General features: G+C 43.2%; 1 protein-coding gene across 1 annotated transcript; it reads left to right on the top strand.

Moving 5' to 3' along the window:
• The first annotated feature begins 15,009 nt into the window (after positions 1-15,009).
• Positions 15,010-16,083, top strand: LOC109786919 (germin-like protein 8-5). The gene is made up of 2 exons (XM_020345485.4): positions 15,010-15,216; positions 15,356-16,083. Exons 1-2 carry the CDS (start codon positions 15,096-15,098, stop codon positions 15,922-15,924), a joined length of 690 nt encoding a protein of 229 aa, XP_020201074.1. The 5' UTR covers positions 15,010-15,095; the 3' UTR covers positions 15,925-16,083.
• Positions 16,084-16,469: the final 386 nt, after the last annotated feature.

Genomic DNA, 16,469 nt, shown 5'->3' with positions numbered 1-16,469 from the left:
CAGATGAAAGGGCATTGCAGATATGATCTGCACGGGGGTCATGCGTATGACGAAGTTTAGTATGGGGCTCGAGATTTAATTATCCCGTGTTTCATACACCCCGAGATGTTAATCTAGCAACCTGAATAATCATACTTGATGATAAAACGTTGGTAGCTGCGGTTTAAGTCAAAACCTTAGAAGCCACGTAAAATAAAATTTTGCATAAACCTATTAGAGGCGTCTAACTTGGTTTTGCAGGATGTGCATGTGATGTGGTATAGCAGTGCTCATACTAATTCGATTATGTATGAGATGACTATATGATGTAATTTGATTAACATGACCTGCGTGTCATGATTCGGCATGATGGCTGGAGCCATATGATTGCATTTTAATGACCTGCGTGTCAACCTTGTTGTAATGCATTATTTTGTTAGCTATAGAGATAGCAATATTATCTGGTGCATCGATAAGGTGGTGGCAATCTTCGTGAAGGTGACCACCGACGCGAATGCCGAAGATGAAGAAATGAAATACTTCTCCGTCAGAAAGGGCTATACCATATCATGCTATTATGAATTGCCTGAGATGTTTATCCCTTATGATGCACCCTTCTTGATTGCGCAGTAGTCGCTTTTATTAGGGTGATCTCTCACTTAAAATATCAAGTAGTTAGTGTTCTCCCAAGTGTAGCACCGTCACGGCACCTATCTTTTCGGGGTGCGCCATGGATGCATGGGTACGAACGATTAGAGAAGTGTGAGGCGGGTGAGGTCAGACCTCGCAGCAAGATCACTTGGTTGTCTTGACGTTCATGGCAGGATCGTCCTGAGCTCGGAACACACGCATCGAAAGATGAGCAAGAGTCACATAGAGATGTGATCGGCAAGTTGGCCTACCGATTAAAATTCCCGTTATGAGATGATGATTCTATGGCGATGAATTGAAGTCTGGATCTTGTATCACTCAAAATTAATTGTGAGAGATATTGATTTGAGTGGGAGCGCACTGTTGAATTAACATGTTTAATTCTCAGTGCAATTAATTATGAACACTGTCTAAGTGTTTCTTGCATAATAGTTGTAGAATAATGGCTCGCATTTCCACCTTCCCTATTAAAATTGAATAGCTGTTAAATATCTGGTTAAAACTTTACGATTGGTAACGTAATATGAGGATTGTCCTCAAAAGTGCCGAGAAGGACTTTGTCCTATCGCATGCTTTCCGTATCCTCCCGCTAAAGCTATGGATCATGTGACTCTCGTACTTCGATCTAAAAGCTATAATTCCGTTTCAGTCAAGTGCAATATGTTTGCTTCCATGAAACCCAAACTTCGAAAGTTGGGATAGTTATATGATATTCATGGAACTGAAAATTATTTTCAGATACAAACAAAGCAATGTTTGTTTGCAAGTATTAGTAAAAGTGTTTACTATGCATTTGACTGTTGGGAAAGGGATCCAGAAGAACGCCTATCATATAATGAAAGGTGAATAAAACAACAACTTAAAGAGAAAGGAAGTGTCCAAAGGGTGTTAGTATGACTTACACGCCTAGGAAGTCCGGGGCTAACGCCACTCTTAAGTTGGGTGCTTCTTTTGCGAGTAGGAGAAATACTAAAAGTTAAACTGTTAGAAGTAAAAAGGCAGAAAGAAAGATGACTGGAATATCCAGCTCATGTATGAATGTCATACAAGTTTTTGTTGTATAGTAGGCTGGTCAAAGATATAGTTCTTGGGAATTATGGTTAAACATGTTAATCCCTAATTCTTGGGTATTGTGAGTTAATCACAAAGATACCCGCTCGATTGCATTCAATTGCGAATCACTGTAAGAGCTATTGTGGCCTAAAAAGACTAGCCAGAAATGAGGTTAAGGTATACACAGGGAACATAGTAAATGTTACTATACCTTCCATCGGTGTATTGCCGTCTGTATTTATTTTCATAATTCATTTAGAGTTTTACAAACTCTAGCCCATTGCATAAGGTATCTTGCAAGAAGGTTGTTCATAAGAGAACCTTTTATGTCCGATGTTATGAATAACAAAAGGGCCATACTTTCATTATGAATGAGATGTATGTTATGAATATTGATAATAATACAATACCTCTGGGTTTACTTTCATAATTCATTTTAGAGTTTCATACACTCTAGCCCATTGCACAATGTTTGTTGCAAAAGAGTTGTTCATAAAAACAACAATTGTTGTTAAGTATTATGAATAACATGAAGGGCCATGCTTCCATCCATGATGGGACGTATGTTATGAATATTGAGGGCAATATGATACATCCATAACACTGACGCTAAATGTCGCAAGACTAAAAGAATACCACACAAGTGTGGCACTACATTTGGTCACATTGGAGAAACCCGCATGGAAAATTCCATTATGATGGATTTTGAAGTCTTTTTGATTTTGAATCATCTGACACTTGCAACTTTCCTCCGAAATGTGAAGTGACTAAAATACCGTTCATAGGCAATAAGGAACGAACAACAAACTTATTAGTGATCATACATTTGATGTGTGTAGTCCGATAAGTGTTGTTAGTGGTGGATTTATTTATCTTCAGAAATGACTCAAGTAGATATATGGATATTTACTTGATGAGACGGAAGTCTGGATCTTTTGAAATCATTTGAAAGGTTTTCAAAAATGAAGTAGAAGTTATTGTAACAAGAAAATTATGTTTCTGCAATTTGATTGCACAAAGGAATATTTGAGTTACATGTTTAGCGAATGTCTGATGAGTTGTGAAAGGGGTTTCATAACTTGCACCTCCTGGAACACCACTGCAAGTGAAAAGTCCGTGGAGATGTAATCTAACCATTTATGACATGGTAAGGTCAAAGATGACATAAATAAATTTGCCATTATCCTTTTTAAAGAGATGCTTTAGAGACTGCGGCTTTTACACTGAAAAGAGCTACATCGGGTCTGTTGAAATGAAGCCATGGTATGGTACGCCCAACCATGTTATATCTTTTCTTAACATTTGGAATATGGGGCTTGTGTAAAAGGTTTCAAACCTATTCCAAATCAGACAAGTGCTACTTTGTAGGTTATACCAAAATGTTGGGTATTCCTCCCTCACTATACCGAGGCAAATAGTTTTGCCGCGAAACGGTGTGCTTTTAAAGAGAATGGTTCTTTCAAAAAGGTGAGTGGGAGAATAGTGCAACTCGACGAGATAAACAGTATCTAAGTCATCAGATCAAAGGAAAGAGACCTTGGAAGTAATTCCAGAGTTTCCTACTGCGACTGATACGGAAGTCTCTACAATAAAATGTATGAACTTTGGTCGAACTTGCAGCTGAACCACGTAGGCAAGGCTCGTGCAAACCTCTCAGGTGCGCAAACGAGATATTGTTGTTAGACAACATTATACCTACGATACACAAGGAAGCGTTGATGGGCCCTGACTCCGGAATTGGCTAAATGCCAATACAACCCAAGTTAGTTTCCATATAAGTGATTCAAGATTAAAACCTTGATACACCTTTCGGAAGACTTAGAGTCTAAAGAATATTTATGGAACTTAAAACTGATATGGATAAAAATGTTTTATCCATAAAGCTCGACTTGTTGAAATAACAAGTTCAAGAGTTGACTACGATGAGGTTGTTTTCATCGTAGCGATGCTTAAAGTCGGTTCGGGTTGAACTAGCAATTAATACATATTTCAATCATGAGATATGAAACATGGATGATAAAAGGATTTCCATCTGATGGAAATGAAAGCTAGGACTTGTATATGATACAGTCCAAAGTAATTTGTCGATCCAGAGGATGCTAGTAGGTATGCAAACTTCAGAGTTCCAGCAATGGACAGAAGAGAGCAAAATGGAGTTGGAATCTTCGTGTTTTGATGAAATGGTCAAAGGGGTTTTGACTTCATCAATGGGTAACGAAGATGCTTGTAATTCAAGAAAGTAAGTGGGAGCGTAATAATATTTCTAAAAACCTTATGTGCTTGGCACATTGGTAATTGGAAATAAATTTCTTGACACGAATTAGGACTTCATTTGAAAATAGTTTTTCGATGAAGTGCTTAGGCTAAATAGCCTCAATATTAGGCATGATGATCTATGGAGATAGATTTACCTAATGGGGCTAAGCAATGAATACATATTTACAAGATGCTAAAACCTTTTAGCATTTAAAACGCCAAGGAGTGATTCTTGCCAAAGTCACATGGAAGGAGTTTTTGCAAGACTCGGTGTCCCAAAACACTGATGAGTAAAATACATGATGCAGATTCCACACACTTTTGTGTTTGGATTAATCATGTATTCCATGGTATGTAAAACAACCAGATATGTCCGATACTCCCAAGGTGTTGCGAGTATGGATACTAAAGTGATCAAAGTACTGATCGTGGGACAACAGTGAAAGATGTCATTAAGTACTAGAGTAAGTACTGATGATATGTTTTCTTGCAAGCGGAGATCATGAAGAGTTCGTTGTAAAATGTTACATCGATAGTCTTCATCTTTTCACCGTGCGATTTTCGATTTAAGTTAAGGGTTTTGTGTAACACACAATGTGGTGGCACAGTTAGTTGGAATTTGTTCAAACTAGTTACTGTGGCGAATTCTATAATAAGGGCTAAGTATGTTGACGCTTTAGAAGCGACAAAGAAGATGTTGAATCATATAGTTCATTCATGAACTTAGTATAGTTCCAAGATGGCTTTTGACAATGGGACACTACTGCAGGTAGTTGCTCCATAACTCAGTCTGAGGAATCCAGGTTCGACCTGTGATTCACATACATACAAAGCCAAGTCCACACAAAATATGAATCTTGTGAAAACGTGAAAACGCGAGGACATGCAAAGATACACACGGAACTGAAGTCGTCAGATCCGTTGGACATCAGGCTATACCACAAGCGAAGCATATTTACACCGGTGTGCCACAGGTGTAAAGTGCATTAGCATTAACTAGATTATTGACTCTAGTGCAAGTGGGAGTCTGTAGGAGATATGCCCTAGAGGCAATAATAAATGATATTATTTATCTCCGAGTTCATAATTATGTTTATGTTCCATGCTATAACTGCTATGGTTCTCGAGTCTGCAATAACCACGAGGCTCGGAGGAAGACTCATATGCACGTGTGGAATAATAAACGGTAAAATGTATTCCTAGTCTGGCCTCTAAGACTAGCTCAAGTGTTGCATGATGGTTATGTTTTCCTGATCATGGGCATGTCTATGTCAGCAACCTTGAGGGCATAATGTTAAGAGAACATTTGTGTTGAATCGACCCGGCATGATGTTATGCTATGAGATTCATTCGTCACAAGTTTATTGGTACATAACAAAGAGATGGTTAATGTTTGCATGATTCCTTAGACCATGAGAGTATCGAGTTTCTTCATGCTTGCTTCATGAACTTTGGGGTTTGTTAAACGTCATCCGTAAATGGGTGGCTATTACGGCGGCTTACGGGTTCATGGAAAAGTGTGTCAAGTAACTTGATAGCTCAAGATTGGGATTTGCTCCTCCGACGATGGAGAGATATCTCTGGGCCCTCTCGGTGTTACGGTATCCATCATCGTCTGGCCAGACACTTTGTGATTTGATCACGGGGATGCCGGAACACGATAACGAGAAAAGAGAACAATACCGGTAACGAGGTAACTAGCATAGTGGACAAGTTGTTGATCCACGGGAATGCCAACATGTCTCACCTCGGGTATTTGTAACATATCGCGAAGCAACAGGAATAGCACACGGCAACTGGAGGTTCACTCGAATATTTATTCGTGTGGGTATAGGGGTCAATATGGGTGTCCACGGCTCCGATGTTGATCATTGATCGGAAGGGGTTCCGGGTCATGTCTATACTTCACCGAACCTATAGGGTCACACGCTTAAGGGTCATCTATCTGCTGAATACTAGACAGGGAGTCTGAGAGAAAATCACCGAAAAAGTTTCGGACACCGAAAGTTTCGGACAGCGGAATCGTACCGCAGAGAGAGGTCATCGGATAAGTTTCGATGATACCGAAAAGTTGTTTCGGGATACACCATTAAGTCAAATTGGTTTCGGCACATGCCTGATAATTCTTGGAGGATGCCAGAATCATTCTGGAAGCTTTTTGGAATTTTCTGAGATAAAAACCGGAAATGTTCCGGAGCTGCCGGAGCCACTTCAGATGCGTTTCGCAGATGAAAATCACTAAAACCGGAATTGTTTCGGAACGCGTTGAAAATCATTTTAGTGGGTACTGGAAATGTTCTTAGCCCACATAAATATTTTCAGTTCGATCAGACGCTGAAAAATGTCGTCGTGAATAGTGAAAATCAGCTTTATGGTTACTTTATGGAAAGCCACCTTTTGGGGCTTTGCTCCAAAAGATCTTGGGGATGACATGGATGGATAGGAGCCATTTTTTGGGCCCCTCATGGGGGTGTGGCCGGCCACATGGGGTATCCCCCCTTGGGGACCCTCTTGTTCCTTGGTTTGACTCCTAGGCCCTTGTGGAAGGACTTCATTCATGTGCATTTTGGGTTTTTTGTGAAACTACCCTACCCCCTTGGGATTTCCTATAAATAGAGGTGGAGGGGCAGCCCTCCACACTCATCCCTTGCTCTCATACACATGCCATGCATTATCTGGCTTCTTCTCTCCCTCCCACGAAAAGAGTTTCGTAGAGCCGTAAGGCTGTCTGGGTTCCGGCAGGAACTAGTTCTGGACGGCGAAGCCCTGCCGGATAGATGACACCGTATGTGTGCAACTCTGTAGAGAGATCGTAGTTTCGGTCTTAGTTCGTGAGTGCCTCCCGAAGGGCTGTCCGTGTGACCGTCCGAGTTTCGAAGGTCCTCCCGAAGGGCTGTCCGAGTGACCGTTCGAGTTTCGAAGGTCCTCCCGAAGGGCTGTCCACGACACCGTCCGGGGGGCTGTTCGACCGCCTCCTGGAGGGCTGTCTAAGGAGCAGATGAGGGTATACATCCTCGCGGTTGGGAGGTTGTAAATCCTAGCTGCGGGGATCTGCACCGCCGATCGTCATCGACTCTACTTCCCGCTGCGCTACGAGTCGGTAACGAAAAAGATCAAACCATGTATGCAGTCTCCATAGTGGTCCTAGGCTGGTGCGTAGGTCGGACATCTTTTGTTTTCTGCTGCGTTCCCCTACAATACATAGTTCTCATCTAACAACATATATATAGCTCTCCAGAGCATCTAATTAATTAAACCATACATTGAAACTATGTAAAACATTTCAATGCGAAAACAAATGCGATCATAATCGCAACCAAGGTAACAATTGATCCAACGGCATAATGATACCAAGCCTCGGTGTGAATGGCATATTTTCTAATATTTCTAATCTTCAAGCGCATTGCATCCATCTTGATCTTGTGATCATCGACGACATCCGCAACATGCAACTCCAATATCATCTTCTCCTCCTCAATTATTTTTATTTTTTCCTTCAAGTAATTGTTTTCTTCTTCAACTAAATTTAACCTCTCGACAATAGGGTCGGTTGGAATTTCCGGTTCAACCACCTCCTAGATAAATAAAATCTATGTCACGTTGGTCGGCATATTTGTCATAAATAATAAATGAACCACATAGTTATAAAAAGATAATATATACCACATCCGAATCATAGACAGGACGAGGGCCGACGGGGGCGGATACCAAAACCATCGCACTATGTAATAAGAAGGAATAATAAAAGTAACAAAATTAGACAAGTATCTATCTAAAGTAAGAATTTTTTTTCTTTCAGAAAGAAGATAAGAACAAGAGGCTCACCATGGTGGTGCTGGCGACGAGATTGGCGCGGGCGATCAACGGCGGTGAAGACGGGGACGGGACGTGACGGACCGCTAAACCTAGACAAATCTCGGGGAAAATGGAGCTCAGAGGTCGAGTTTCGAGAGGAGAAAGATTAACTAGTGTGGCTCAGACATTTCTGTAGGAGATATGCCCTACAGGCAATAATAAATGATATTATTTATCTTCGAGTTCATAATTATGTTTATGTTCCATGCTATAACTGCAATGATTCTCGAGTCTGCAATATCCACGAGGCTCGGAGGAAGACTCAAATGCACGTGTGGAATAATAAACGGTAAGAAGTATTCCTAGTCTGGCCTCTAAGACTAGCTCAAGTGTTGCATGATGATTCTGTTTTCCTGGTCATGGGCATGTCTATGCCAGCAACTTTGAGGGCACAATGTTAAGAGAACATTTGTGTTGAATCGACCCGGATTGATGTTATGCTATGAGATTCATTCGTCACAAGTTTATTGGTACATAACACAAAGATGGTTAACGTTTGCATGATTCCTTAGACCATGAGAGTATCGAGTTTCTTCATGCTTGCTTCATGAACTTTGGGGTTTGTTAAACGTCATCCGTAAATGGGTGGCTATTACGGCGGCTTACGGGTTCATGGAAAAGTGTGTCAAGTAACTTGATAGCTCAAGATTGGGATTTGCTCCTCCGACGATGGAGAGATATCTCTGGGCCCTCTCGGTGTTACGGTATCCATCATCGTCTGGCCAGACACTTTGTGATTTGATCACGGGGATGCCGGAACACGATAACGAGAAAAGAGAACAATACCGGTAACGAGGTAACTAGCATAGTGGACAAGTTGTTGATCCACGGGAATGCCAACATGTCTCACCTCGGGTATTTGTAACATATCGCGAAGCAACAGGAATAGCACACGGCAACTGGAGGTTCACTCGAATATTTATTCATGTGGGTATAGGGGTCAATATGGGTGTCCACGGCTCCGATGTTGATCATTGATCGGAAGGGGTTCCGGGTCATGTCTATACTTCACCGAACCTATAGGGTCACACGCTTAAGGGTCATCTATCTGCTGAATACTAGACAGGGAGTCTGAGAGAAAATCACCGAAAAAGTTTCGGACACCGAAAAGTTTCGGACAGCGGAATCATACCGCAGAGAGAGGTCATCGGATAAGTTTCGATGATACCGAAAAGTTGTTTCGGGATACACCATTAAGTCAAATTGGTTTCGGCACATGCCTGATAATTCTTGGAGGATGCCAGAATCATTCTGGAAGCTTTTTGGAATTTTCTGAGATAAAAACCGGAAATGTTCCGGAGCTGCCGGAGCCACTTCAGATGCGTTTCGCAGATGAAAATCACTAAAACCGGAATTGTTTCGGAACGCGTTGAAAATCATTTTAGTGGGTACTGGAAATGTTCTTAGCCCACATAAATATTTTCAGTTCGATCAGACGCTGAAAAATGTCGTCGTGAATAGTGAAAATCAGCTTTATGGTTACTTTATGGAAAGCCACCTTTTGGGGCTTTGCTCCAAAAGATCTTGGGGATGACATGGATGGATAGGAGCCATTTTTTGGGCCCCTCATGGGGGTGTGGCCGGCCACATGGGGTATCCCCCCTTGGGGACCCTCTTGTTCCTTGGTTTGACTCCTAGGCCCTTGTGGAAGGACTTCATTCATGTGCATTTTGGGTTTTTTGTGAAACTACCCTACCCCCTTGGGATTTCCTATAAATAGAGGTGGAGGGGCAGCCCTCCACACTCATCCCTTGCTCTCATACACATGCCATGCATTATCTGGCTTCTTCTCTCCCTCCCACGAAAAGAGTTTCGTAGAGCCGTAAGGCTGTCTGGGTTCCGGCAGGAACTAGTTCTGGACGGCGAAGCCCTGCCGGATAGATGACACCGTATGTGTGCAACTCTGTAGAGAGATCGTAGTTTCGGTCTTAGTTCGTGAGTGCCTCCCGAAGGGCTGTCCGTGTGACCGTCCGAGTTTCGAAGGTCCTCCCGAAGGGCTGTCCGAGTGACCGTTCGAGTTTCGAAGGTCCTCCCGAAGGGCTGTCCACGACACCGTCCGGGGGGCTGTTCGACCGCCTCCTGGAGGGCTGTCTAAGGAGCAGATGAGGGTATACATCCTCGCGGTTGGGAGGTTGTAAATCCTAGCTGCGGGGATCTGCACCGCCGATCGTCATCGACTCTACTTCCCGCTGCGCTACGAGTCGGTAACGAAAAAGATCAAACCATGTATGCAGTCTCCATAGTGGTCCTAGGCTGGTGCGTAGGTCGGACATCTTTTGTTTTCTGCTGCGTTCCCCTACAATACATAGTTCTCATCTAACAACATATATATAGCTCTCCAGAGCATCTAATTAATTAAACCATACATTGAAACTATGTAAAACATTTCAATGCGAAAACAAATGCGATCATAATCGCAACCAAGGTAACAATTGATCCAACGGCATAATGATACCAAGCCTCGGTGTGAATGGCATATTTTCTAATATTTCTAATCTTCAAGCGCATTGCATCCATCTTGATCTTGTGATCATCGACGACATCCGCAACATGCAACTCCAATATCATCTTCTCCTCCTCAATTATTTTTATTTTTTCCTTCAAGTAATTGTTTTCTTCTTCAACTAAATTTAACCTCTCGACAATAGGGTCGGTTGGAATTTCCGGTTCAACCACCTCCTAGATAAATAAAATCTATGTCACGTTGGTCGGCATATTTGTCATAAATAATAAATGAACCACATAGTTATAAAAAGATAATATATACCACATCCGAATCATAGACAGGACGAGGGCCGACGGGGGCGGATACCAAAACCATCGCACTATGTAATAAGAAGGAATAATAAAAGTAACAAAATTAGACAAGTATCTATCTAAAGTAAGAATTTTTTTTCTTTCAGAAAGAAGATAAGAACAAGAGGCTCACCATGGTGGTGCTGGCGACGAGATTGGCGCGGGCGATCAACGGCGGTGAAGACGGGGACGGGACGTGACGGACCGCTAAACCTAGACAAATCTCGGGGAAAATGGAGCTCAGAGGTCGAGTTTCGAGAGGAGAAAGATTAACTAGTGTGGCTCAGACATTTCTGTAGGAGATATGCCCTACAGGCAATAATAAATGATATTATTTATCTTCGAGTTCATAATTATGTTTATGTTCCATGCTATAACTGCAATGATTCTCGAGTCTGCAATATCCACGAGGCTCGGAGGAAGACTCAAATGCACGTGTGGAATAATAAACGGTAAGAAGTATTCCTAGTCTGGCCTCTAAGACTAGCTCAAGTGTTGCATGATGATTCTGTTTTCCTGGTCATGGGCATGTCTATGCCAGCAACTTTGAGGGCACAATGTTAAGAGAACATTTGTGTTGAATCGACCCGGATTGATGTTATGCTATGAGATTCATTCGTCACAAGTTTATTGGTACATAACACAAAGATGGTTAACGTTTGCATGATTCCTTAGACCATGAGAGTATCGAGTTTCTTCATGCTTGCTTCATGAACTTTGGGGTTTGTTAAACGTCATCCGTAAATGGGTGGCTATTACGGCGGCTTACGGGTTCATGGAAAAGTGTGTCAAGTAACTTGATAGCTCAAGATTGGGATTTGCTCCTCCGACGATGGAGAGATATCTCTGGGCCCTCTCGGTGTTACGGTATCCATCATCGTCTGGCCAGACACTTTGTGATTTGATCACGGGGATGCCGGAACACGATAACGAGAAAAGAGAACAATACCGGTAACGAGGTAACTAGCATAGTGGACAAGTTGTTGATCCACGGGAATGCCAACATGTCTCACCTCGGGTATTTGTAACATATCGCGAAGCAACAGGAATAGCACACGGCAACTGGAGGTTCACTCGAATATTTATTCATGTGGGTATAGGGGTCAATATGGGTGTCCACGGCTCCGATGTTGATCATTGATCGGAAGGGGTTCCGGGTCATGTCTATACTTCACCGAACCTATAGGGTCACACGCTTAAGGGTCATCTATCTGCTGAATACTAGACAGGGAGTCTGAGAGAAAATCACCGAAAAAGTTTCGGACACCGAAAAGTTTCGGACAGCGGAATCATACCGCAGAGAGAGGTCATCGGATATGTTTCGATGATACCGAAAAGTTGTTTCGGGATACACCATTAAGTCAAATTGGTTTCGGCACATGCCTGATAATTCTTGGAGGATGCCAGAATCATTCTGGAAGCTTTTTGGAATTTTCTGAGATAAAAACCGGAAATGTTCCGGAGCTGCCGGAGCCACTTCAGATGCGTTTCGCAGATGAAAATCACTAAAACCGGAATTGTTTCGGAACGCGTTGAAAATCATTTTAGTGGGTACTGGAAATGTTCTTAGCCCACATAAATATTTTCAGTTCGATCAGACGCTGAAAAATGTCGTCGTGAATAGTGAAAATCAGCTTTATGGTTACTTTATGGAAAGCCACCTTTTGGGGCTTTGCTCCAAAAGATCTTGGGGATGACATGGATGGATAGAAGCCATTTTTTGGGCCCCTCATGGGGGTGTGGCCGGCCACATGGGGTATTCCCCCTTGGGGACCCTCTTGTTCCTTGGTTTCACTCCTAGGTCCTTGTGGAAGGACTTCATTCATGTGCATTTTGGGTTTTTTGTGAAACTACCCTACCCCCTTGGGATTTCCTATAAATAGAGGTGGAGGGGCAGCCCTCCACACTCATCCCTTGCTCTCATACACATGCCATGCATTATCTGGCTTCTTCTCTCCCTCCCACGAAAAGAGTTTCGTAGAGCCGTAAGGCTGTCTGGGTTCCGGCAGGAACTAGTTCTGGACGGCGAAGCCCTGCCGGATAGATGACACCGTATGTGTGCAACTCTGTAGAGAGATCGTAGTTTCGGTCTTAGTTCGTGAGTGCCTCCCGAAGGGCTGTCCGTGTGACCGTCCGAGTTTCGAAGGTCCTCCCGAAGGGCTGTCCGAGTGACCGTTCGAGTTTCGAAGGTCCTCCCGAAGGGCTGTCCGCGACACCGTCCGGGGGCTGTTCGACCGCCTCCCGGAGGGCTGTCTGAGGAGCAGATGAGGGTATACATCCTCGCGGTTGGGAGGTTGTAAATCCTAGCTGCGGGGATCTGCACCGCCGATCGTCATCGACTCTACTTCCCGCTGCGCTACGAGTCGGTAACGAAAAAGATCAAACCATGTATGCAGTCTCCATAGTGGTCCTGGGCTGGTGCGTAGGTCGGAAATTTTTTGTTTTCTGTCGCGTTCCCCTTCAATTTCATCGAACACCCCATGTGCATAGGAGGTGAGCTAGAGCACCCAAATGCCCTCCCCTCGCCGGCCAGAAAAAACAGAGCACTGTGGAGTGCTATGCTGTGGCGATGGGGTATATATAGGAAACACATTGGTCCCGGTTCGTGGCACCAACCGGGACTAAAGGGGGGGCATTGGTCCCGGTTGGTGCCACGAACCGGTACGCATGCCCCCCTTTAGTCCCGGTTGGTGGCACCAACCGGGACCAAAGGCCTTGTGCTGCCCCGCGTCAAAATTTTAGTCCCACCTCGCTAGTTGAGAGAGCTCGAGAGTGGTTTATAAGCGCTGCTGCGCCCACCCTCTCGAGCTCCTCTCAACTGCAGGCTTTCGAGCCTAACCGTTCTCTTTGCCTGTGGGGCCTACTGGGCCTTCTGCGTGCCTGAATCCTGGCCCATGGATGGGTTTCAAGTCGTATTCAGGCCGTGGTGGCCCAGTAGGTGGCATAATTTTTTCCCTGTTTTTTGTTTTCTCTTTTGCTTTATTTATTTTGTTTTGTTTCTACTTACAACAAAAAACTTATATATTTTATTCCATTTTGTGTCTAATTACTTATGTATTTTACTTTATTTCTTTTGCTTTATTTATTTTATTAAGGTTTATTTATTTTATTTACTATAGTTTATTTTATTTTATTTTATTAAGGTTTATTTATTTTTATTTAGTTTATTAAGGTTTATTTATTTTATTTACTATAAAAAATGAACATAGATGCGCCTATAGAGAAAATTCAATCTAAATTCATAATAAATTTCTATGAAATTCAAAGAAATTTACTCTGAATTTAGGTCAAATTCCCTATATACATCTATTTTCACTTTGAGAGGAGCTCAACAAGGCAGAGAGGGACGGGCTTATAAACTGGTGTGAGCGCCCTTCGGTTGGCGAGGTGGGACTAAGCTCTGATCGCAACTAGGACCAACCCTTTTAGTCCCGGTTTGTGATATGAACCGGGACTAAAGGGTGAGCCTCTGGTCCCGGTTCAAGCCACCAACCGGGACCAATGGTGGTGGGCCAAGGGCGAGGCCCATTGGTCCCGGTTTGTCCCACCAACCTGGACCAAAGGGGCCGGACGAACCGGGACCAATGCCCCCACGAGGCCCAGCAGGCCCCTGGCCGCACGAACCGGGACCAATGCTCACATTAGTCCCGGTTCGTGACTGAACCGGGACTAATGTGAATATTGCCCTGTGACCAAAGCCCAGTTTTCTACTAGTGGTAGTACCTCGAGACGTTTTCTATACTTATTTACTTAAAATTTCTAACACAGGTAATGAGAGCTCCTTTATGTCAATGCTTTTTGACCTGTGTGAGTGTGTGACCAGTACACTACACACTTCTGTAGATGTCAGTAGAATGTTCTTGTCTGTAACTGCTGACCTTTCTGATGTTTCTATAGCAGCAAACGTGATCCTTCATTTAATTAGAAGATGTTAATTAACTACTCTTGCTCTCCATCGTCCATTAATGTCGTTGCTTCTTCCTGCAAGTACTCAACTACTAGGAGAGAAATTTGACCAGGCAACTGTATATCTGGTTGACGTGATCATAACAATGGCTGTTACATATAGTAGTGGTATTAGGTGCGTTAATGCATGGATCCACGTGCCACGATTTCTTCCTTGTTTGACACAATCAAAATTATTACTCAGAGTAATTATTACTAAGAGGTACATCAGATGGAGTACCTTAATTAGCTTCTTTGTTTATTAAAGCGAAAAATGTGTCGCTTTGGCATCTCAATAGGGAACTTTGATTATAATATATCAAAGATTTGAATATGGCTGACCATGTCCGAAAAGTTCATCCAGAATAATCTAGGGGCAGCCAAAGACAATTTCTATCCGTTGATCGGTTCCACTTGACTATGTCCGTCGCTCACGAGTTTGCACTGCTCGCCACGCCTATATAAACACATACATCCCCTGCATATTCGAACCATCACTCACCCAACAAACACAACAGGAATACACAAGAGAAAAGAAGACCCAACGGAGCTGAAATCAAATGGCATCCTCCCCTTCTTTCCTTCTCCTCGCTGCTCTTCTTGCCTTGGTCTCATGGCAGGCCGTTGCCTCCGATCCTGGCCCGCTCCAGGACTTTTGTGTCGCCGACATGCAATCACCAGGTACTGCTTACTTCATGCTTTCCTGTCCCGCTATCACCAAATACATATGTTGAAATAAATTCCTGAAAATTATATGCATGTTGAAACGGCTTTCTAGTAATACTTAAACTTACCCTGTACATCTCTTCTATGCACCCAGTGCGTGTCAATGGATTTGTTTGCAAGAACCCGATGGAGGTCAACGCTGATGACTTCTTCAAGGCAGCCGCCCTCGACAAGCCTAGGGTGACCAACAAGGTTGGATCCAACGTCACCTTGATCAATGTCATGCAGATTGCTGGACTCAACACCCTCGGCATCTCAATCGCGCGCATCGACTATGCTCCCTTAGGCCAGAACCCACCACATACGCACCCCCGCGCCACTGAGATCCTCACGGTGCTCGAGGGGACACTGTACGTTGGCTTTGTCACATCCAACCTGCCCGCCCCAGCCAGAAACAAGTTCTTCTCGAAGGTGCTCAACAAAGGTGATGTATTTGTCTTCCCCGTGGGACTCATCCATTTCCAATTCAACCCCAACCCCCATCAGCCCGCCGTTGCAATTGCCACGCTCAGCAGCCAGAACCCAGGGGCTATCACAATTGCCAATGCGGTGTTTGGGTCAGACCCACCAATATCCGATGATGTTCTTGCCAAGGCGTTTCAGGTGGAAAAGAATACAATAGACTGGCTCCAGGCTCAGTTCTGGGAGAACAACCACAACTAAGTGAAAGGTTGGCTGATTACACAGAAGACCAGTGTGCAAATTAAGGACATGTTTGAGTTTCTAGATATGCATCCTAATCTTAAAATAAATGGAGCATATGCCATTCCATTCCATGTCTGTAATGAGTGAATGTATTTCTACCTTCAGAATAATTGACAATATCGTTCTTTATCACACGGATGATCTCATATGTTTTTTTTGGTTCTAATGTGTCGTATTTCTCATAAAGTTTTTGGGTTCTTTTCCCCTTGTTCCGAAATAATAGATGATTAGGTAAGAAAAGAAAGAATACATGATTATCTGGTAATCCAGTATATGTTTGATGCTAGGGTTGAACACCTAGGATTATCTTATAATACATGCGAAGTATGCAATAGTTGGAGCCTGATTGTTCTCAGGATTTAAGTGTGAAAGTTGAATGTGCAAAAGTTGCTTCCTGGAGTCGTTATTCTGCACTCTCGCTTTATGGTGCATGCAATAAGAAATTTACGGTTCCCGCATGTAATATTTTAGCTTCCTTTTGGTTCAGAACTCTTGTAAGTTCG

Source organism: Aegilops tauschii, chromosome 4 (genome assembly GCF_002575655.3).
Source record: "Aegilops tauschii subsp. strangulata cultivar AL8/78 chromosome 4, Aet v6.0, whole genome shotgun sequence".
NCBI lineage: Eukaryota > Viridiplantae > Streptophyta > Magnoliopsida > Poales > Poaceae > Aegilops > Aegilops tauschii.
Note: the sequence above shows the minus strand (reverse complement) of the source record. Positions and strands in the feature narration are given on the sequence as shown.